General features: G+C 47.6%; 1 protein-coding gene across 1 annotated transcript; it reads right to left on the reverse strand.

Moving 5' to 3' along the window:
• Positions 1 to 19: 19 nt before the first annotated feature.
• Positions 20 to 19,631, reverse strand: PLP2 (proteolipid protein 2). Its single transcript, XM_080988387.1, has 5 exons — positions 19,453 to 19,631; positions 7,896 to 8,051; positions 5,443 to 5,538; positions 2,931 to 3,021; positions 20 to 742 (listed from the first exon to the last, which is right to left on the reverse strand). Exons 1-5 carry the CDS (start codon positions 19,540 to 19,542, stop codon positions 723 to 725), a joined length of 453 nt encoding a protein of 150 aa, XP_080844513.1. The 5' UTR covers positions 19,543 to 19,631; the 3' UTR covers positions 20 to 722.
• Positions 19,632 to 23,850: the final 4,219 nt, after the last annotated feature.

A 23,850-nucleotide genomic window follows, 5' to 3' on the forward strand; every position in this document is an offset into this window, starting at 1 on the left:
AAAAAGGCAATCACTTCCATTATAATTGGCAGTCAAGGTGGTTTAATAAATTCTCAACAACATTCAAAGGAACTAGGTCCACTGTCTTCTAGAGTCATCAAAACACACGCTCCCTAAGCTTTTTTTATTATGTTTCTTAAAAATGGTGATCTCTTAGGCTGGAGACCCCAGAGTGAGCATAAGCTAACTAGATGCAAGCACCAGCCTCTGGTCCGCTCTCCCCATTTTAAATCAGGAGAAACTGAGGCACAGAAAAAGGAAGGCACTTAAAATGAGTGTGTGGAGTTCTCTTCCACTCCATTCTCCACCCTACATTTCCTAGAACTGGAGATAGAATCCAGGGGTCCCATTTCCCCTTCCCCTCAGCCCACTGTGTAAACTGCTTGAGCCCCTAAACTGATTTGAAGCTTCCCCTCTCTGTCCTTCCTCAATAATCCCATTTAATGGGGGCCAATAATTCTTTTGTCAAGTTGCCAGAAGCTACCTTTGTTTTCCACAATTACGGTAAGTCAGAAATAGGAGAGAGTGTTGGCGGAAATAAGAGTGGAATTATCTTTCTCAAGAATTGGTGAACCTCACTGAGATGTCCAGAAGAGAGGGATGACATTGTCAAATTTATAGACTGGGGTAGTTTTCTACCAGGAGATCCAGCAGGAAGCTAAAGGTGATGGGTCCAAGATTGGGGCCTAGTCATGATGTGGAAGCAAGAGAACGGCGTGTCTTCAGATCCCATCTGAAGGACCTGTAAAGGAGCAGAGAAATGCCAAAATCATCATGTTTTCAATGTAACAAGTAATGACAAAGAACAAGGAACAACAAAATCGGCAGAAAATAATATAAGATAAAATAGCTCTATCACTAATACTGAGAAGAAGTGAGATGGCAGTCCTCTCTGGAGGGCAAAAGAGGCAGACACCATACCACTGACTTACATGCTTGCTACATGAAGAAAGTGATTCTTCGCACTCAGTACCTCCAGTATCTTTAACACAAATGACCATTCAATTTGGTCAAGTGCTTTGAGTATATCTAGTTACACTTAAGGAGATGGGTGTCTTCTGGGAATGGCTTTAGTATATAAGCCAGTGTTAGAAACTCAGATATATAAGCTAGGGGCCAAATGTCTCCCTAAACCAGGCACCCCCAAACTCAACCCTCCAGATGTTTTGGGACTAAACTCCCATCATCCCCAGCTAACAGGACCAGTGGTCAGGGATGATGGGAATTGTAGTCCGAAAACATATGGAGGGCCGAGTTTGGGGGTGCCTGCCCTAAACCAAGGTTACAATCGTCAAAACGGAATGTCTAGTTGCCATTTTGGGGCAAGACAGCTTTAAAGTCTTATTTTTCAAATGGTGGGACTGACTGGGATTGGTTCACAGTTAAACATCTGAGTAGTTCAGAGGACAACCTTGAGCTCAGTTAAGAGTTTTGAGAACTTAAAGAAGAAAAGTCACTTGATCCAGCGACAGTCCACATTGATATTGGCCTATTCTGACCTCTGTGACTGCTCCTGCTCAGATTGCATTGAAAAAGCATTTTGGTTCCAGAAATTCATTCCAACTGGGCAGATAAAATATAATGGATAGAATATGACAGGATGGGGTATTAGTGTGTGAAAACAGTCCAGATCCAAGGATCTCCAGGCATGCATCTCCAGGTGGTGGAAATGTCAGACACCATCCTGGAATCCAGGCATCTTCACTTGGTCGAAAGCCAGGTGCAAAATGTGCTAATTTCTAAGGCTGTATATAAACATCTGGTAGACTGGGCGAGACAACAACAACAAATGAACAACCATCGCAGAAACACAGACAAGGCACCGTCAAGTGAGTGGTGCATTAATCGACCTACAAATGACTGCACCTTGCAGTGCAGAAGAGGGGCTTAGTCACTATGTCTGTAATACCATACAAAACATAGCTCCTGCCCCCCAAGTGGAACCGTGAACCTTCAACAAGGGAGATTAGACAAGTGGTGTACGCAGCAAAAACATTAGTCAGTGTGACTTGCAAAATCACAAGATCAACTTGCAAAACTTCCCTTTTTCCTGGACTGTTGAATAGGACCTGGCTGCTGTTTCACAATGTTCCCTCTTCTCTTCCTTGCCTGACTTGTCCATCCTGCTTCTCCATCATCTGGTTTCACTGCATGTTCTAATCCCAAATCCATCACAACTACAATTTGAAGGTCTGCAAGCATGGACATCACCTCACACAGTAAAAGTGGAGAGAAATTTGCTCTGGTGTCAAACTGCTACAGAACTTAATTCGTTCCAGAGGTCTGTTCTTAACCTGAGGTACCACTTTAGCTAATGGGGCCTCCCACTGCCGCCGCGCGATTTCTGTTCTCATCCTGAAGCAAAGTCCTTAACCCGAGGTACTATTTCTGGGTTAGTGGAGTCTATAACCTGAAGCATCTGTAACCCAAAGTACCACTGCATTTTAAAAGGGAAGCTCCAGCTGTGGGGAGGCCTGATGGGGCCCATACAGCCATGGGTAGGCTGTGTAATATTGAGGGGACCTGGTCACCTCCTTGAAAATTTGAGGCCCCCTCAGCCCCTTCTACATGGTGCCCCTGCTAGGGAAACATATCAAAGCACAGTGTTTATGGTACTCACAACCTACCACGCTGGCAATGGGAATGAATTGGATGCAGAGTAAACAGGAAAGGGCACCCAGCTTCTGAGCAGTTAGAACTTGAATGGTAACTCAGCCAGGGCCTTGAGTGAGGAAGGCTGAGGCTTGCAAATGAAACGAAACAGAGTTGGGCTTGTTCAGCATGCAAACCCTTCAACCGTGTGTGTGTACTAGCTAGCAAGTTCTCTTATGTCTGTCTGTCTGGCTGATTACTGATGCACCAAGCAAAAGCCATCTAAGAGCCGCCAATTGCCACAGGATCACACTCTTCCTTGCACAGAGAAGACCTACCAGTGGGAGCTGCTGCATGTGATTTCCTGAGGGTTGGTAAGATGGTGTAGGCATCGTAGCCAAAAAGGATTCCTGTCAGCATTCCAATCACCTGTCGGAAGGAAGTGGAAGTTTAGTATGGGCCTCCATCTGCTTTTAAGAGTACATTTCTGCAGTTGTACTCCAGGTAGGAAGTGGGCTTTTTATATTATTATTGGTAGTTGCTTTTGGTAGAATAGTCCCATTTATTCCTCTATTTGGGTTGTCAAGCTTCATTTTGCCTCTTCTAAATTAAAGTAGCTACTTGCGCCGAGAGGGATGGCAATTTTGATTCGGTTGCACTGATTGTGCATTTATTTGGGGCACGAGCTGGACAAAGTTAAGCTCTCTGAAGTCCCACTGAGTTCAAGTGGGAGTGATTTAAAGCGCATTCTCACCAAAAAATCAGCATGGCTTGAAAGTAAAGGTAAAGGTAAAGGGACCCCTGACCATTAGGTCCAGTCGTGGCCGACTCCGGGGTTGCGACGCTCATCTAGCTTTATTGGCCAAGGGAGCCGGCGTACAGCTTCCGGGTCATGTGGCCAGCATGACTAAGCCACTTCTGGTGAAACAGAGCAGCGCACGGAAAAGCTGTTTACCTTCCCGCTGGAGCAGTACCTATTTATCTACTTGCACTTTGACGTGCTTTCGAACTGCTAAGTTGGCAGGAGCAGGGACCGAGCAATGGGAGCTCACCCCATCACGGGGATTCAAACCACCAACCTTCTGATCGGCAAGTCCTAGGCTCTGTGGTTTAACCCACAGCGCCAGCCACATCCCAACAGTATATCCATTGTTTCAGACTCCTGTTTGGCAAAATGGTGACTGCAAAAGTGAAAAAGCCATAAGGTAACTTCTTTGTGTTTGGGAGATGAAGGAAAGACCCAAGAACTCAACAGGAGGAAACCCAGTGCAACACAAAGCTGTAGTGCACACTGGACCTTTGAAGACCCTGCAAAGTGCAGTTTATCCTTCTCAGTTACCACTCCCAGGAACCCTTAAACTTCAGTGCCCAGAATTATTTGAGGGAAAGAATGTGCTTTGAATATGCTTTGAAAGCATAATGTGTATTCAGTACAATGGGCCCCAGTTGTGTTTATACAGTATTCACAGTGCAGAGGCACAGTGAATCACTCATGCACTATTTCAGAAAGGCACCAAATTTATACCACTGAAAGACCATACGTAGTGATCACTTTTGGGTACAGAAGCATGTGATCTTGCACAGCCAATTGGGCACAGTATTTGGGGATTATCCATGCATATTGACAAGACAGTGGTCCATGCTGGCTAATTTGCCACATACTGAAGGAGGCAACTGGTTCATGGAGACTAAGCCAGACTGCTTGCTGCTAGGGCTGCGACACAGAATACGATATGAACCTGGACTGGTAGCTGGGCCTCCTGAAGGAACATAACAATAGCCTGCTGGATCAGGCCAATGGCCCATGTAGTCAAGCATCCTGTTCTCACACTGGCCAACGAGATGTCGGTGGGAAACCAGTGAGCAGAACAGGAGCACAAGACCCCTCCCCGCTCCCGTGGTTTCCAGCAGCTGGTATTCAGAAGCATGAATTTGTCTAATCCTCTTTTAAAGCCACCCAAATTGGTGGCCTTCACTGCCTCCTGGGGGAGTGACTTCCACAGTTTGAATGCACACTTTCTTTTATCTGTCTTAAACCTTCCAAAGTTCAGCTTCGTTGGATGTCCACGAAGTGCTATGAGAAAGGATGAACAACTTTTATCTCCCCACTTACTGCATGCATGCCATATAGCTTAAGGTTACCAGACAGTCCCCAGGTTTACAAATCAGTTCCCTGACAAAATCCATTCACCCCTACTGAAGTTGAAAAGTGTCCCTGGATTCATTGAAAAAAATCTGGTAACCTTAATATAGCTGTGCCTGCAGAGAGCCCTCTTATTGTGTCTGGAGGTCCTTTCTCAAAGGGGCCTGCTAAATGGGGTGTAGAGGAGATCCTTACAAGAGTTCTCCAACTAGGTAAAGTGGCTGACTCTGGGGTTGTGGCGCTCATCTCGCTTTACTGGTCGAGGGAGCCGGCATACAGCTTCCAGGTCATGTGGCCAGCATGACTATGTTGTTTCTGGCGAACCAGAGCAGTGCACAGAAATGCCGTTTACCTTCCCGCTGGAGCGGTACCTATTTATCTACTTGCACTTTGATGTGCTTTCGAACTGCTAGGTTGGCAGGAGCTGGGACTGAGCAACGGGAGCTCACCCCGTCGCGGGGATTTGAACCACCGACCTTCTGATCGGCAAGTCCTAGGCTCTGTGGTTTAACCCACAGCGCCACCCACGTTCCTCTAAGGTAAAGGGACCCCTGACCATTAGGTCCAGTTCTCCAACTAGCAAAGCCTAAATGTGCCACGTGTCTCCCCGTTCACAGCAACATTCCTACATATTCCCGCTGCTGGCCAAATCAGCACTCCAGCGTCCTTTCCCTGCCCTCCGTGAATTTTTGTTAGCTTTTATGTACCGCAGCTGCAATGCCAGCTCCATCTCTGTGTCCTATGAGAACGATAAGGGACGTGATGAGGAAAGCAACAGCCCCAATGAGAGCCCTTATGAAATCCTAAAAGGAGGCAACAGAAAGGGAGAAAAAAGTTAATACTGGAACTAGGGTTGTCAAAGAAGTTAAAGCAGGATTAGCTGAGCCAACCACCTACCTCTGAGCTAATCATTGACACATATTTTTAATACCACCATAACTTCAACGTAGATGGGGTTTTTTTGAGACTTAAGGTGGTCCGACAGAAACGAGGACAGGGTCCTTGCTTTTTTTAAATAGTGAATTATAAAGGTAAAAGGGTAAAGGACCCCTGGATGGTTAAGTCCAGTCAAAGGAGACTATGGAGTTGTGGCGCTCATCTCACTTTCAGGCCAAGGGAGCCGGCGTTTGTCCGCATACAGCTTTCCTTGGCCAGCATGACTAACTGCTTCTGGCGCAATGGGACACCGTGACAGAAACCAGAGCGCACGGAAACGCCGTTTAACTTCCTGCTGCAGTGGTACCTTTTTATTTACTAGCACTGGTATGCTTTTGAACTGCTAGGTTGGCAGAAGCTGAGACAGAGTAATGGGAGCTCACCCTATTGCGTGGATTCAAACTGCCAACCTTCCGATTGGCAAGCCCAAGGGGCTCAGTGGTTTAGACCACAGCACCACCCACATCCCTAATAGCTAAGTAAAGAACATACAAACACATTGTACGGGTTGCCAGGACGTCGCCATCCCCTGTTCTACTCAGCACAATGTAGGCAGGATATTTTAAAATGCAGAATTTGGTTTGTTTCAGTGGAGAACCCTTAGCACAGATAGACACAGTGCCCCAGTTTGCTCATTGCTTTAAACGGGGGTGGGAATCCTCAGGTCTGGGGGCTCAATGCCGTTCTCCAGGACTTTGCCTGTCCCTCGATCAACGTTCCAGTCCATGCCCAGACCACCTCCCTCAGTGGTCCTGCTCCACACTCTCCTCAGCTAGTAGGAAAGTGTCAGTACCAGATTACTAAATAGGTTGATTAGGCACCACTCTATGGGTCCCATGCCTTTTAGGGGCACCATGACAATGGGTGAAAATAATATTGATTTGATGTTGAAGGAAATGTACAACCAATCTTTCTTAGTTCAGTGTCATCCCACCAGAGTGCCTGCACGAGGGGCAGGATTTTGCTTTCCTAGGGGCCTCCACAGGGCTTAGTCCGGCATTGGGAAGTGTCCGTGAACCACAACAACATCTGTTGCTTGCCTGGGTGGAGATGGGGAGCTGGTGCGTAGAAACCTCAGAAGCTTGCATGGCTGGAACGAAGCCTACTCTACAAGTCACCTCTTTCGCCCTGACTGCCACTAGCCAAGCTACACCCAGAAGGGTTGTCCACATGGGCGTAGCCAAGAGAAGAGGCAGCTGCCCTCCCCCAGATCAAGTAAAACAATAGAAATACTTAACTAATTGACCAATCACATTGGTTCTGCCCCCCTAACAAAGTCCTCCCCCTCAACAAAAATCCTGGCTATGCCCATGGTTGTCCACAAGGAAAACCTCCCCACCCCACCCCACGCTTTAAGCCAGGGGTCAGCAAACCTTTTCAGCAGGGGGCCAGTCCGCTGCCCCTCAGACCTTGTGGGGGGCTGGACTATATTTTTGGGGGCGAAATGAACGAATTCCTATGCTCCACAAATAACACAGAGATGCATTTTAAATAAAAGGACACATTCTACTGCTGTGAAAACACGCTGATTCCCGGACCGTCTGTGGGCCAGATTTAGAAGGCGATTGGGCCGGATTCGGTCCCTGGGCCTTAGTTTGCCTACCCATGGTTTAAGCAGTTTCAGCGCGCAGTGCTCGGATCATGGTCACTCCCTGTCCTCAGCCAGTCAGCGTGGGGTGGGGGACAAACTGCAGAATGATTTCATATTGGTGTGCAAAGTGTTGTTCTTGAGTTTGGGGGGACAGCCCGTGAGTGCTGGTTGACAAGCAACCTGAAGACAGCCTCTGATTTGTTTCCTCCCAACACACTGGAGGAAGGAGCAGGGCAGGGACAAAGCCTATACCAGGCATAGGCAAACTCGGCCCTCCAGATGTTTTGGGACTACAAGTCCCATCATCCCTAGCCAACAAGACCAATGGTCAGGGATGATGGGAGTTGTAGTCCCAAAACATCTGGAGGGCCGAGTTTACCTATGCCTGGCCTATACTTTTAAGCAACAGACGCATGCAAGCTGCTCTCCCCCACTGAACCACAATCTAATCTGCCCCCCTGTTGCCTGCAATCCAGATGATTTGGGCCTGCTGACTGGGGGTGATGGAAGTTGTACTTCCAGGTGGGGAAGGCTCTTGTAAAGTGATGTGGGCCCCACATTCCCAGGCCCTTTGGGCATGCTGTGCGAATGCCCTGCCCCACCCCAGTGCCAGGGGCAGAAGAGAAGCCTTACCGTCCATCCCCAGTGGATGAAAGTGATCTGGTGGTGCAAGTTACACATGAAGAAGATGAAGATGACAATGCCATAAATGAGCATGAAGCAGGCTAAACCCGAGTAGCCTGGTGTCACGGAGGCCCCATAACAGATCAGGATGAGGATGCACGCAATCTGGCAGAGAAAGGAGAAAAAGAGCCGTCAAAGGGCAGAACTCATGAAAAGGAGCGGGGAAGACAAGCTCCGAGAGAAGAACTGGCAGTCAGGTGGGTGGGCTACAAATAATAGACTTAATAGTAATCATAAATGAAGCATTTTTCAAAGAGCTAATACTGTAGGTTGGGGTTCAGAAGTGAAACCCTGGGACTGAAAATTATCTGTTCCAGCAAGAGGTTCAGGGCACTTTAGGAAGAGGAACGCCAAATGATCTCATGGCCTGCTCAGTAGAGCACACATTACTACTACTACTACTACTACTACTACTACTATTATTATTATTATTATTATTATTATTATTATTATTAATAATAATAATAATACTGCCTGTTGAAGATCGCAGTGTGGTTCACAACATAAAAATACAAATTGAGAACACAAAATACATAATAAAAGCAAGAACAAAGCCAAACCAGTAATGTTCCCTCCTTTTAAAAGGACATAGAATCAGCCAAAGGCCTGATTAAAGAGAAATAATTTTGCCTGGTGCCTAAAAACATATCAACAGCCCTTGTTAGCTAGGCAGGCAGATATTTCCCTTTGCCGTAGCCCTAGTGCTATTACTTCTCAGCTAGCAGCCACAACGGCTATATTCTCCCTCCACCGATGGAGCCTGTGGGTGGAATTCAACATCGGGCTCAGGAGAGTGTTCTGTCAGCATGAGCATTTCTGCTTGCGCAGTGGCATAGATCAATATATCATAATGTTTAGATGGTGATATATCACAATGTTGAAAACCGGATATCGCCCAGCCCTAGTTAGTTGTTGTAAACAGGTAATATAATGACATATCATTTTATGAGGGGAGAAAGACTTTCTTCCTCCTCATCAGGCAACGCCATTTCCACCTGCCTTGCCACATATTCCAGCCCTGGAAACCTTTCCCAGACCAGCCGCTGGGAAGAGAGGAGTTCAGGGGTATTATTATTTTTAAAATAGTTTTATAAGTTGTGTGTCCTTGTTTCTCAATTTGATTTTTTTACATGGTTTTGTATGTTTCATGGTATTTTATGCACTGCGATTTGCTATTGTTTTTATTGATTATAGATTGGTAATTCCTTCTTGTGGTTGATAAGTGTAAACTGTTTACAGTCATACCTCGGGTTGAAGTAGCTTCGGGTTGAGTGTTTTCGGGTTGCGCTATGCGGCAACCCGGAACTAACAGAGCACATTACTTCCATGTTTTGCCGCTTGCGCATGCACAGACACTCAAAATGACATCATGTGCATGCGCGGAAGCAGTGAATCACGACCCGTACACGTGCAGATGCACAAACGCGGATTGCGTTCGCTTCAGGATGTGAACGGGGCTCCGGAACGGATCTTGTTCGCATGCAAAGGTACCACTGTAATTATGATTTGCTGATGTTTAATTTTACTGTTTTCTGTTAGATTCTGATGGATTGTTGAATGTTGCTTTGTTTGATATAATTTAAAGTTATTGTGACTTTTTATATTGGATCAGATTGTTACAATTAATGTTTGATGCTTTTGTATGTGTTGGAAGTTGCTCAGAGTGGCTGGGGCAACCAGGCAGATGGACAGGGTAATAATAATAATAATAATAATAATAATAATGACAACAACAACAACAACAACAACAATAACAATAATAATATATTGGTATATAGTAGTAGACAATTTATTTCTCTGATATCTGGTCAGGTATTACCAGGATTGTTGCAGGATTAGCTGAGACTCAGTATAAAACTGTTAATAATTCTGGTGTGAAAACAAAGAAATGAAAAATGCTTAGCAGCCTTCTTGGGACTGCGCCACTTGGAATGCCTGGGCAACAGGGCTGCTCCACCCATGAGGCAAGGTGAGGCAGCCGCCGCAGGCAGCAGAATCGACAGGGACAGCAGATCCAGCCTCCAAGGAATGCCCCGCCCACTGATGCTCTTGCAGTGGCAGCAATGGCTGCAGCATGCTTCTGCAAGGCTGGATCTGCCCGCTCCTTGGCTGCCACCTCTATACAGTGGTACCTCGGGTTAAGAACTTAATTCATTCTGGAGGTCCGTTCTTAACCTGAAACTGTTATTAACCTGAGGTACCACTTTAGCTAATGGGGCCTCCCGCTGCTACTGCCGCACCGCCGGAGCACGATTTGTGTTCTCATCCTGAAGCAAAGTTCTTTCTTTTTAAAAAAATATTTTTATTAGAAATTTCAACATAACAATTTATCAAAACCATGTCATCATCATTCCCCCCAATTTTCCTTCTCCCCTCCCCAAAAGAAAAACCCACCACCCCCAGACTTCCCTCAGCTCCTCTCTGTTTCTTTCAGCACATGTTATTCTCTGCATATTATAAAATTGTAAAGATCCTTAATTTATCTGTCTATATGTTATCAATAATAAATTTGTGTATATTTATTCAAAACCTGCCAAGGAGTCCAGTTCATTTTGTTGTTTCTTTAAATACTTTGTAAAAGGTTCCCATTCTTCTTTAAAGTCACAGTTGTCCTTATCATGCAATTTGTGTGTCAATTTCGCCAGTTCCACATAATCCATCAGTTTCTCTTGTCACAGTTCTTTGGTCGGGATTTCTTCATTCTTCCATCCTTGTGCTATTAAGACTCTTGCTGCTGTTGTCACATACATGAAAATGTTCTTCAGTTTCCTTGGCAGGTCCTGAAGCAAAGTTCTTAACCCAAGGTACTATTTCTGGGTTAGCGGAGTCTGTAACCTGAAGCGTCTGTAACCCGAGGTACCACTGTAGTGGCCTCTTGGCAAATTGGAGGTGCTGCTGGTCTCCTTCCATCCTTGTTCCCGATGTAGATCTTCACTCACCCCTTCTTCCCTGTGGAGGGCGCCATTTTACGGTTTGCCTCAGGTGCCAAAATGTCTTGGGCTTGCCCTGCTGAGTAGGGTGGTCTGATATGCTCAGATCTTTTCTTTGTAAAAACTCCAGCACATTGGGTTCATCTCCGCCTGCCCCAGTATGCTAGCACTGCACAACCTAGATGCTTTTGACAAAGAAGCATTCAGCTATAATCCTCACCTGCGTTTTAAACTAGTTTAGCCTAACCTCAGGTTTCCCTACATGGGAGATGTTTGGTCCAGTCTGCCAAACTTCTGTCTCCGAAAGTGACCATGCTCCATTGACCAGATGTTCCAGCCTTTCAGAAAGAATTTCCCCACAATTTCACTTAGATTGGCTTTGGTGGAACTGAACCAATCTTGGAAGGAAGGTGGACGAACCAAGGAAATTGGTGGGAAACTCTGAGTCAGTGAGTTGTGCACGATGGCATCAGGGCCTGTTTTCCTTGCCAAGAATTTGATTCATGAAGCTACTTTCACAGCCCATGAAAGGGATGAGGGCCTTTAGAGATTGCTGAAGGCTGACTTTCAAAAGCGTGGCTTGGACGCACACTAGATTTCTCACTCTCAGGCCCTACCTGGCCTTGCTTCTCTGCGCAAAACCAGCATGTTAGGCACCAGGATAAATTAACAGCTTAGTGGATTTCCAGCCCCAAAACCAAAAACCAGAGATTTGTATTTGCTTGCATTCCAAGTAGCTGGCAGTATGTCTGTGTGTACACACAAACATACACACATATCAAATGCAAGCTACAAAGTGACATTATGCTGCATGTAAGATGAAAAAGTTTTCTAGCTTGGTAACATAATCTAGCAGCCATTTATTTTCATACGTCAATGTATCAAGAGGGACACCCCATGGCAAGAAAAATTGAGGAGCTTTGCAGAGTTGGCTAAATTGACATACAAACTGCGGGACAAGGACAACTGTGACTTTAAGGAAGAATGGGAGCTTTTTACAAATTATCTAAAAAGACAACAGAATGAATTGAACTCCTTGGCAGGTTTTGAATAAACATCCACAGATTTATTGGTTGATAACATGGCAGATAGATAATGTAAGGATATGTATAATTTTTTAACGTGCAGAGAGCAATATGTGCTGAGAAATCAGAGAGAGGAGCTGAGGGAAGTCTCTGGGGGAGGGAGGGAGGGAGGGTTTGATGGGGGTGGGGGAAAAGGGGAAAAATAAAGAATATGATATGTTTTGATACTTTGTTATGTTGAAATTGCTAATATATATATATATATATATATATTAAAAGGGGGCCACCCCAAAGGATATCTGGGTGTGGTGGGGACTGTTGGGGCAAGGGGTTTTCCTTCTGCTTTGTGGCAAATTAACCTGCCAGAGCCTGAAGGACTCGAATTCTATTTACGGGCAGATCTTGGAGAGAAAAATAAGCATGCCTTGGCCTCGAGTCTCACTCACTTGTGCTCTCTATATATAGATGGCAGAGTCTCTACCTCTCCAGTTCTCAAGCATGGGTCTCCCTGCCCGCCACCCACCACCCAGCCTTGCTACCAAATACGTTTTTAAGCTAAATATGCCAGGAATTTAACATGGGTTTCCTAGGAATGCATTCTCCAGAGATGTCTGAGGGCACAGGGCTTCTCCTCCAACGAAGGAAGAGCGCTTGCAGGAGATGTTCCAGCTGTGGCAACCGGTAGACACAATTACAGCTAGACATTCCAGTTGTGGACCTTGGAAACAAAGGGCCAATCTGTTCATCAGCACACTGGGGTTGCCAGTGCGCCAGGCGGAAGCAGCGTGTGTGTGTGTGTGTGTGTGTGTGAAGGGAATCACTGGGGCAACAGCTAAACAAACTAGGAGCCTCCTGCCAAGTATGCCAAGGTCCAGAATAAAAACATAAAGGAACAGGCCTCCACTTTCGCAGGCCAGAAATAAAGAGCGGGGAGAGAATTGCCACGGGAAGAGCCCAAGAGGAATGCCAAAGAGTTAAAAGCAGAAGCACAGAAAGAACTTCTAATATAGGGGGTGGCAGAATCAAAGGAAAGGCACAAGATAGAGCTGGAGAAGGATAATACTAATACTAATACTAATACTAATACTAATACTAATACTAATACTAATAATACTACAGTAATTTATTATTTATACCCCGCCCATCTGGCTGGGCTTCCCCAGCCACTCTGGGTGGCTTCCAACAAAATATTAAAATACAGTAATGCATCAAACATTAAAAGCTTCCCTAAACAGGGCTGCCTTCAGATGTCTTCTAAAAGTCTGGTAGTTGTTTTTCTCTTTGACATCTGGTGGGAGGGCGTTCCACAGGGCGGGTGCCACTACCAAGAAGGCCCTCTGCCTGGTTCTCTGTAACTTGGCTTCTCACAGTGAGGGAACCGCCAGAAGGCCCTCAGTGCTGGACCTCAGTGTCCAGGTAGAGCGATGGGGGTGGAGACGCTCCTTCAGATATACTGGACTGAGGCTGTTTAGGGCTTTAAAGGTCAGCACCAACACTTTGAATTGTGCCTGGAAACGTACTGGGAGCCAATGTAGGTCTTTCAAGACCTACGTTATGTGGTCTCAGCGGCTGCTCCCAGTCACCAGTCTAGCTGCCGCATTCTGGATTAGTTCTCGTTTCCGCGTCATCTTCAAAGGTAGCCCCACGTAAAGCGCATTGCAGTAGTCCAAGCGGGAAATAAGCAGATAGCAGCCAAGGGCAGAAAACATGCTGACAGCTGAACCAAGAATGCAAGCTGGGACCGTCCCCAGTTTAAAAACACCCCCTGAGCCATGAACTCACCAGGTTGCCTTAGGGCACCAAACCGCTCTCATCCGCAAGATGAGCATAGCGGGGGTGCCCTACCTTGCAGGAGCAGTTGGATTACTATCAAGCTAATGTATGGGAGGTGCTTTGAGCACCAGGGAACCCCTGTATGTGCCAAATCATTGTAATTACAGCAAAAAGGTGGGATATGTTGAATTTTCCCATAACACATGGAAAGGAATTAAGCATACGTCCTCCACCCGAGGCACGGGATACAGAGCTGTTACATGGGCAAAGTTGAGAGGGAAATGGGTTTTTAAAAGGGCTTGGAACAGATAACTGAATTTATCTTGCCAACTGTGCAGAAACGGATATAAGCTCTTGAGCAGATGAGGCCAACCAACCACTGCTTGTTGCATAGATATAAGCAAGTGAAGCTTGTGACCGAGTGGCAGTCGCCATTATCTCCTGTGCATTGAGCTGCTTTCAAATACTGATGCGTGGGCTGGTTTAAAAAACCCCAAAGCAAACCCAAACCCTATCAGAGACTGTGACATTCAAACACTAGAGTGGTTTTTAGTTAGTCCTAACAGAAGTTTTGTGATATTTGAAAGTGTTCTCCCCACCCACCCCTAGTGAATCAATGCTGCTGCCTGCATTTATTTATCTACTTTGGGTAATTCTGAATTTAGTTACCTGACAGGAGGAGGGGAATCACAGGACTGGGCATTTAGCTTAAACAATAGAAATGTGTCAGTGGGTGGGGGGAGACTACAGGCCCTCCAACTACTAAGCTATACTACCCAATTTGGCTTCTGTGGATTCCATCCCTACTGTGATTTTTAATTCAGCTTTCGTAGGCCAAGAACCAGCCAAATATCTTCATACTTGCTCTCAGCATTACAAGGAACCCATTAGTTCCAATGAATGCTAACTGAATTAACTACATGCTTGTACATTTTCCAAAAGGGAGAGTGCGTCTTGTTCTAACTAACTAACCTAATTCAACCCACAAGTCTCAAAACGATGAAAAATACAGTGTAATGTATAATGTAACTTCTGTTAATAACAGAATCTACTTTCCTGTAACGTATAATAATAGCTACTGCTGATCCACATTAGTTGGTGGATATTTGCAGACAGGGGTTCTCACATTTATTCTACCAGCAATGTATTTTCCTTCACTCTCCCCCCCCCCCTTTTAACATAAGACCTGAGCGATATTTCTATGGAACAGTGAACTATCTTTCATTCACTGTTTTGCTGTTTCACTGGTCCTTAGTAAAGCTGGTTGGAATTTTCCCCCCACTCCCAAAACATGACTGAAAGATGTTGGAGAGGTGTGTGTTTTCCGCAGCTTGCCATTTGCTCCAATTCAGCAGTAAAACATAGGTTTTCCTGGGGAAAGCGCTAGGACAAACAAAAACAAAAACAAAACCTTGCTTGGCTGCAGAGCTTTAAAGTATGGACTTGTGTCTGGAAAGCACAGAGCAAAAGGAAGTCTGGAGGAACTCTAAGACCAGAGTCAGAAATCGCCTACCTGCAACCTTGAGCAGGAGCAATTTCCCCTCGATTCCCAAATGACAGCCTTGCACACTGTCTCAGAACCATCCTTGAATGTGTGTCACCTATATAGCATGGCAAGGAATACACTCAGAAGACACTGTCGACAAAAGACTGGGTAAAAGTAAAGAATGGGTTGAGCGGCCTAAAATAATAGTTTTCCTTTGCCAGGCTATATCAGAGATGGGGAACCTGATATATAAGAAGGGGTAGCTCAGTTGGGAGACCAGGGCCCTGGGTTTGAGCCCCAAGTTGGGTCAGAAATTGGAGGTTGAACTAGATGACCCTCATGGTCCCTTTCCAACTCTACAATTCTACAATGCTATGATTGGCCATAGGACCGGTCAATGGTAGAGTATCTGTTTGGCATGCAAAATCTCCCCTGTTGAATGCCTGGCATCTCCAGTGAAACAGGAGCAGGTTTTAGGTGACATTAGGCTGCTACATTATTCCAACTTCTCAACTAGCCCTCCAAGCAGTGCTGGACTCTGACTCCCATCAGCCCCAGCCAACAGGGGCCACCTTCAGACATGATGGGAGATGCAGTCCTGCAACATCTAGAGCACACCAGGTTCCTCATCCCCAAACACTACACTGGCTTAATACAGGCAAAGCGTGATTCTAATCCAGGGGTCAGCAAACTTTTTCAGCAGGGGGCCGGTCCACTGTCCCTCAGACCTTGTGGGGGCCCAGACTATATTTTTTTTGGGGGGGGGGAATGAACAAATTCCTTTGCCCCACAAATAACCCAGAGATGCATGTTAAATAAAAGGACACATTCTACTCAAGTAAAAACATGCTGATTCCCAGACCATGCACAGGCAGGATTTAGAAGGTGATTGGGCGGCATCTGGCCCCCAGACCTTAGTTTGCCTACCCATGTTCTAATCTGACACAGCAACTGTACGGAGACTAAGCAGTAGGACTTACTTCACCTCAATTGATATGGAACAAATCCACATTCTCTTCTGTATTTGGGCCTTAATGGGGCAGACACAGAGAGTGTTGTTTTGTTTATCCCACAAAGATGGGAGCCACTGTGGCTTCCAATGGATAAAGAGAAACTGACTCAATGAACATGTGGTCTTTGCTTGCTATTTTAAAAACAAGGCAAGGCAGCACTCGCACCTGCACCCAGAGCCCTTGGGAGTGACAGGGCGTAGCACAGCACAGGCAAGCATAAATCCTTCCCTTGTTCTCTTCACCTTCCTTGTGGGCCTTGTTGGGACCTGCTATTTATTCCTAGGCCCCGCTTTTTTGAAAAAAGGAAAACCCTCTGTCATTCCCACGCAGATACAACACCCAGCCCTGCAGCCTTAAAGAACATGCTCTCTTCTTCTAAGATTAAAAGGTAGATTATCGGTCTTGCAGCATTTGAGTAGTAGCAATCTCCTGTTTGGTTTCCAGGATTCATGTGGCGCTGCGGTTACAGAGGGTTGGATTAAGACTGCAAAATCCCAAGTTATAAACCCAACTCAGCCATGAAGCTCCGTGAGAGTAGTTGGCCCAGTCACTCTCCTCAGCCCTACCTCACAGGGTTGCTGTGAGGATAACAAGGCAAACAAGGAATCATGCAAAAGGAGGGAAGTTGCAGCTGTGCTTTAAGCCCTTAGAACAAAGACGTCTAAAAAACTGGCTAAAGCACATCCTTTTTGAACCAACCAAAACTTTGCATGAGGCAGTTTTCTGCATTCCTAATATCCTCCAGTTTGTGAAGGTAAAATACTCGTATTAGGACTCAAGATGTCCAGGTTCTGCTTCCAATTCTCAGGGCTGAAAAACTGAATGAGAAAAAACGGTTTCTGTTAATTATTAATGGAGGTGGCAAAGATTTGTGAAAGAGGGAGGGGGGAGAGCAACAACTTCTCTGCCACAGATGGCAGAGAAAGGGCTACACCCATAATGGAGACAGAAGCCATATTGTCCTATCCCTCTTTGAAAAGACTAAGGGAGGATCCTGCTCAACTCTTAGAAGTCACTCTCCAGGGGTAGGTAAAGAACAGACAAGTGGGATTTGCACAGAAACGTAGCAAGGTGCTTTCAACTGAATCAGACCTCTGACCACCTGCACTGGCTGGCAGCAGCTCTCCAGGGCTTCAGGATCTCTCCCTGCTGTGTCTGTAGATGCCAGGGGTTGAACCCGGGCCTTCTGCGTGCAAATCAGATGCTCCACCACGGAGTGACAGCCTTTCCCCAATGCAAAACGTTACCCTGTACGTTGCTCAGGGTTCCTGCCAGCTAGCTCCTGGTATTCACTGACATTACTGCCACTGAAGGTGGATGCTCTACTTCCTTGTCTTGCTGTTAATAGACCTATTCTCCCAATGATTTGTCTAGAGGCTTTTTAATAAGCATTTTTTTTAGGGGGGGGGGAATTTAAGACCCCCAAGGGCTACAGAGCAAAGCTGCCTGGTAGTGCCAACCTCTGGTCTGAAAGACCTTGTGCCCACCCCCCTAATCCCAGGTGTGTGGGTGTGACTCCATTACCCGCCTCATGCTCAGAAACACTCTCATCCCTTCCACATATTCCAGTGCTGAACCCTGGTATTGAAATAGGCTGCGTAGCTTCTTTGGTCTGGCTTACATTGCCAAAACAGGTTTACTTGGAAGCAGTTCTTGTGGGCAACTTATGAGAGAGCAAGAGGGTTGTTGCTTTTATTTTTCTGGAGAAACTTGTACCCCTTGAACAACCGCATGAGAAGCAAGAATTCAGCGAGAAGAACCCCTCTGAAAGCAAGAGGCCGTGTGATGGGTGGTGCAAGTTCAGCTCTATTTTCAGAAAAATAAAAGCTGTACTAAGTCCCAGGACAACTAGTGAGGATAAATATACAGCTATTCAGAAGGGTGGGGAGAACCTATCCTTTCCCGTATATGTCATTGGGAGGTGGAGCAGGGCCACATGGTCCTACAAGCTTGCAACTGTTTAGCAACTACTGCTGTAAATTCAAACCGCAAAGAGACACTCCCAATTACCGTGCCAGACACACACACTCTGTGCCCAGAGACGGGGAACGGTGAGTCACCCGTGATGCGCGCACCCGGCGCTCCGGGGAGGCGACCAGCGAGGCACACGCTCAGCCGCACCCAAAACCAAGGCCCTGCGCGGGCAGGGAGAGGCAAGCAGCCAGACCTCAGGCACCCCAAGGCCGTCGAACAACCGCCAGCCGCGGGGACAGGAACCTGCCTGGGACTGCAAAGCGCCTTTTCCTCCTCTGCCTCGCCGCTTTTCCAAACCTGCAGGCGTCAAGGGAAGGGGAGGACCCGGGAAGCCCGGCTTGTTGAAGTCTGGCTCCCTACGCTCGCCATGCCCAGGGGACGCAGCAAGCGATGGGTCTCTGCCCCGCGGAGCTTAACGATGCCCAACTCGCGCAAAGCAAAGCGCCGGGGCGAGATCGAGTTGCAATAAGGAACAGGAAGGGAAAGCGCAGCGAGCAGGAAGAGAAAAGCGGCGCTCAGCGAATGCAAACCGAGGCGCTTCAGGCGTCCAGGGCTCACTGCCGTTGGAAGAAACTTAAGGGACAACTGTCCTTCGCTCATCCATCCCCTTTGGGCTTGCGGGGCGCCCCGCTCGGTCTCCCAACACCGTCCCTCCCTCTCTCCCCCTGGACAGCAGCCGTCCCGTGACCCTCCTCCCCTCCACCCGCGGCCCGACGACGCGCGGGAGACACGTCCGCCGCCCCTCCTCCTTAACTCTTCCTCGGCCGAGGCAGCGCTTAGCTGTCTGCCCCGTCAGGGCGTTTCCCCGCCCGGCACAATCTCCAGCGGGGCCGGTGAAGCCACCCCGGACGCCTGGGTTCCATCCCCAGCGCGGGGAAGCGGGCTGGCACGGGCATCGAGGATACTGGGGAAGGTTTGGGTGGCGAAGGAAGCCCCTCCGCCCGGTGCCACACATGCCAACAACTTTCGGCGGGCGCCACTAACGGACGTGACCGCCTGTTCTTGCCCAGCCATTTATAAAGTGGGAGGTGGGGGGCAGACTCCGCCTGACCCACACAGTCATGTTGGAGCACCCCAGCTGCAACTTAGCCCTCCGAACCACTTTGGAAAACCTGAACTTCGTCGATTTGCTGGACGTGGGGTCCGGAGGGAACTGGGTTATGGAAACGCGAGAAAGAAGTTTTCTGGGCAAAGCGCAGCGTCCGCCGCTCCGCGAAGTTAGGGACCCCCCCAGTCTCCTGTCCCGGGCGCCCCCCGCCTCCTTTGCAGATCGCGCCATCCCTCCCGCCGTGCGCGCCCTCTTACTATTTCGGCCAGCAGGATCATTCCCTTGTGGGTGCGCATGAAGCCGGTGCATTGGCCCATGCACCCTTCGGCGTTGCTGGACGACTCCATGGCAGCGCGGCGCCCCGGTCGGAAAGGGGAGACGTCGCTTTCGCTTCCCGCCGCGGCTCGGCTCCTTCTCTTGCCAGCAGCCTCCTGCCAAGCGCGGGCTCCGCGAGGCAAGGGAGGGCGGGGAGGGCGGCCCGCGGGGTGGGGCGGCGGCGGCGGGCTGGGCGTCTTGGGTAATCGCCGCTGCCTCTGTAAGGGCAGCCGGAGGAAGAGGGCCGGTGAAAAAAAGACTGTCACGGAACCAAGAAATTACACAGAACAAAAGAAATGACCGTGAAGATCCCTGAAACGAGAAGTAATCGACTATGGAATAACAACTTATTAGTCGTTTAGTCATGTCCGTGACCCCCTGGACCAGAGCACGCCAGGCACTCCTGTCTTCCACTGTCTCCCGCAGTTGGGTCAAACTCATGCTGGTAGCTTCGAGAACACTGTCCCACCATCTCGTTCTCTGTCGTCCCCTTCTCCTTGTGCCCTCCATCTTTCCCAACATCAGGGTCTTTTCCAGGGAGTCTTCTCTTCTCATGAGGTGGCCAAAGTATTGGAGCCTCAGCTTCACGATCTGTCCTTCCAGTGAGCACTTAGGGCTGATTTCCTTCAGAATGGAGAAGTTTGATCTTCTTGCAGTCCATGGGACTCTCAAGAGTCTCCTCCAGCACCATAATTCAAAAGCATCAATTCTTTGGCAATCGGCCTTCTTTATGGTCCAGCTCTCACTTCCATACATCACTACTGGGAAAACCATAGCCTAGAGCTTAAAAAGGTAAAGGGACCCCTGACCATTAGGTCCAGTCGTGACCGACTCTGGGGTTGTGGCGCTCATCTCGCTTTATTGGCCGAGGGAGCCGGCGTACAGCCTCCGGGTCATGTGGCCAGCATGACTAAGCCGCTTCTGGCGAACCAGAGCAGCGCACGGAAATGCCGTTTACCGTCCCGCCGGAGTGGTACCTATTTATCTACTTGCAATTTGACGTGCTTTTGAACTGCTAGGTTGGCAGGAACAGGGCCCGAGCAACGGGAGCTCACCCCGTCGCGGGGATTCAAACTGCTGACCTTCTGACTGGCAAGCCCTAGGCTCTGGTTTAACCCACAGCGCCACCCACGTCCCTTTTAGTAGTGCTTGTACTTCATGCCAATCAGGTTTAACTTATAACTCACAACTGCTGCCTCCCATATTATTTTTGTTGCATTTGCAGCACCAAAGTGCAAGGGTGCAAGCCTGGGACTGCCCAGATGACAAGACCCCCCTCACTGATGTGGTCCAAAGGAAAGCAAAGTAATACATTTGGCACCAGCTTGGCTGCAGCAGTTCTGGAAGGAGGCATACAAGTCCTTAGGAACTTCACTCTGGATTTGTGTAGGGCAGCGGTTTTCAACAGTGTGCTGTGGCAAAGGTACCTTGAATGATGGTCAGGGGTGCAGCGGACAACACTGGCCTCTGTCCCTCTTTCCTTTCCTCCCTCCTCTGATGCCATTTCATGTCTCTGCCTCCCAATGTCTTGCATGCCAACAGCTTCTAGGAGCCACAGGTGAGGGCTGAGGGCAGGATGGGGACCAAAGGTGAGCAAATTATCCAGAGGTGCACAGCTGTCCCCCACCAGAGGTGGAACAGCCCACTACAAAGGCACTTTTTCCTGTTGCTTACATCAGGCCAATGGTAAACCTATCCCAGAAGCTACAGGGCAGCGGGTCTTATGTTTTGCGAGTGGCTTACTATTATCAAGGGATGCGGGTGGCGCTGTGGGTTAAACCACAGAGCCTAGGACTTGCCGATCAGAAGGTCGGCGGTTCGAATCCCCGCGACCGAGTGAGCTCCCGTTGCTCAGGCCCTGCTCCTGCCAACCTAGCAGTTCGAAAGCATGTCAAACTGCAACTAGATAAATAGGTACCACTCTGGCGGGACGGTAAATGGCATTTCCGTGCGCTGCTCTGGTTCGCCAGAAGCGGCTTAGTCATGCTGGCCACATGACCCGGAAGCTGTACACCGGCTCCCTTGGTCAATAAAGTGAGATGAGCACCGCAACCCCAGAGTCGGTCACAACTGGACCTGGTCAGGGGTCCCTTTACCTTTACCTTTACTGTTATCAAACAAAACAGGCCATTATCAGCCTTTTATTTCTTCAAAAACTCACCCCACACTGGCCTAAAGAGGAAGCGAGCCAGTATTATTTCCAGCCCTTGCTAGATCCTTGAATTTATGAGTTTGCTCAAATTCTAACGATTGAATGTAGAGATTACGAGGGGTCTGTCCCCCTCTGCAAACTCATAACAATATTTTCTTTCTCTTTTTCCAGATTATTTCAATCTTTCGAAAATGTACTAAATCACCACGCCTCCATATAAAGTCTTTGCCAGTTTAACCAACGTGGGTAGCGACACTTTATCAGGGTTTTCAGCAGGGCAGAGTGACATGGAAATCAATCGGGATCTAGTCAAACAGGGTGGAAATGTTTGCATTTGACAAGAGCCTGACTCCACTTCCTGCCCTCAGAGAGGAAGCCAACATCACCACACAAGGCAGAGAAGCAGTGGGGAAGTGGGCTAGATGGAAAAGAGAACCGGGTGTCTGCATCTTTAATAGTGGGAAAGAAGTGGTAATTTCTACAGGTGCAGCCCTGTGCAATTTTCACCCGTCCCCCGTGCAAAAGCGTCTGAGTTCCCAATTTGCACAGGACAAACAACCACAATTCTGTGCATGCTTACCTGGAAGCAGAGATGGAAAGATCTGCCAGTTGCAGTTCTCTCAATTCCTCATTTTTTCCAGTAGTAAATTCAGCTCCCTAGATTTCTACAGCAATTTGTGATTACTATTATTTAGTGCAAATTTCACATTTTGTTGTACAGTGGTACCTCGGATTACATACGCTTCAGGTTACATATGCTTCAGGTTACAGACTCCACTAACCCAGAAATATTACCTCGGGTTAAGAACTTTGCTTCAGGATGAGAACAGAAATCATGCTCCGGTGACGCGGCGGCAGCAGGAGGCCCCATTAGCTAAAGTGGTGCTTCAGGTTAAGAACAGTTTCAGGGTAAGAAAGGACCTCCAGAATGAATTAAGTTCTTAATCTGAGGCACCACTGTACGCTGTTTTAATTGAAGTCAGCAATTTAACACAATACAATGTATTTTGTTATACAGTGGTACCTCGCAAGACGAATGCCTCGCAAGACGAAAAACGCGCAAGACGAAAGAGTTTTCCGTTTTTTGAGTCGTTCTGCAAGACGAATTTCCCTATGGGCTTGCTTCGCAAGACGAAACGTCTTGCGAGTTCTTGCGAGTTTGTTTCCTTTTTCTTAAAGCCGCTAAGCCGCTAATAGCCGTGCTTCACAAGACGAAAAAACCACAAGACGAAGAGACTCGCGGAACGGATTAATTTCGTCTTGCGAGGCACCACTGTATTCAGGAATATATTTCCTTTTGGTGCACACTTTGCCTTTGTGCATTTTTGTAAACTTTGGTTGGTTGGAGAACCACATCACAAACTACTTTGGTTGAGTGTGAATTTCAAAGATTGGTTCTCACATTGTTTTAGAAAGTGCAAATTTTACAGGCTTGGATTTAAATGAGAACAGAATCAAAATTTCTCCCTCGTCCTGATGTGAAACTAAATCCCACTGTGTGCAGTGGGAATTATTCCAGGCAAATGCAAATAGGATTGTACCCTTAGGCAATCTAATCCAGAAAGCAGTCACAAGGGGTGCTCATTCATCACCACTGAGTCCTCTCCTCTCCCCAAGTCCCCAAGTCAGTGGCGTCGCAACGGAGGTGTGGGGGGTGGATCGCCCCGGGTTCCACATCTGGGAGGGTGACAAGGCGCCACCCCGTGGGGTGTTCACCCTGCCGCCCTGGCCCGGGTGCGGCGGTGCGAGCAGCAATTGTGCCGCCACAGTTATATATTCCTGAATATAACAAAATACATTGTATTGTGTTAAACTGCTGACTTCAATTAAAACAGCGTACAGTGGTGCCTCAGGTTAAGAACTTAATTCATTCTGGAGGTCCATTCTTAATTTTTAATTTCATTTTGCAAAATAAGAAGTGAGAGGTGACAAGCCCACAGGACCATTTTTAGCTGTGTGCGCGTTTATGCGTGTATGTATGGAACTTTATGGCGTTGGGATATCATCTGCACATATTTCTGTTTTAAACTCTTCTGGGGGCTCTTTTGGCTAAAGAGTGACTCAAATCAGCCTGTAGCGCATGAGACTGTTAATCTCAGGGTTGTGGGTTTGAGCCCCATGTTGGGCAATAAATTCCCTCAGGGTCCCTTGCAATTCAACAGTTCTGCGAATGTGTCTAAGTCCCAAA

This window comes from Podarcis pityusensis, assembly GCF_964106645.2.
Source record: "Podarcis pityusensis genome assembly, chromosome: 17".
NCBI lineage: Eukaryota > Metazoa > Chordata > Lepidosauria > Squamata > Lacertidae > Podarcis > Podarcis pityusensis.

Excerpts from the sequence above, each read along its gene's own strand:
- PLP2 (XM_080988387.1), bottom strand. The coding sequence starts at position 19,542 with ATGGAGTCGTCCAGCAACGCCGAAGGGTGCATGGGCCAATGCACCGGC. Across the intron at positions 3,022-5,442 it reads GAGCTGGCATTGCAGCTGCG|GTGATTGGAATGCTGACAGG; the intron begins GTACATAAAAGC and ends TCCTTCCGACAG. Across the intron at positions 743-2,930 it reads ACATGCAGCAGCTCCCACTG|GTCCTTCAGATGGGATCTGA; the intron begins GTAGGTCTTCTC and ends GCTCCTTTACAG.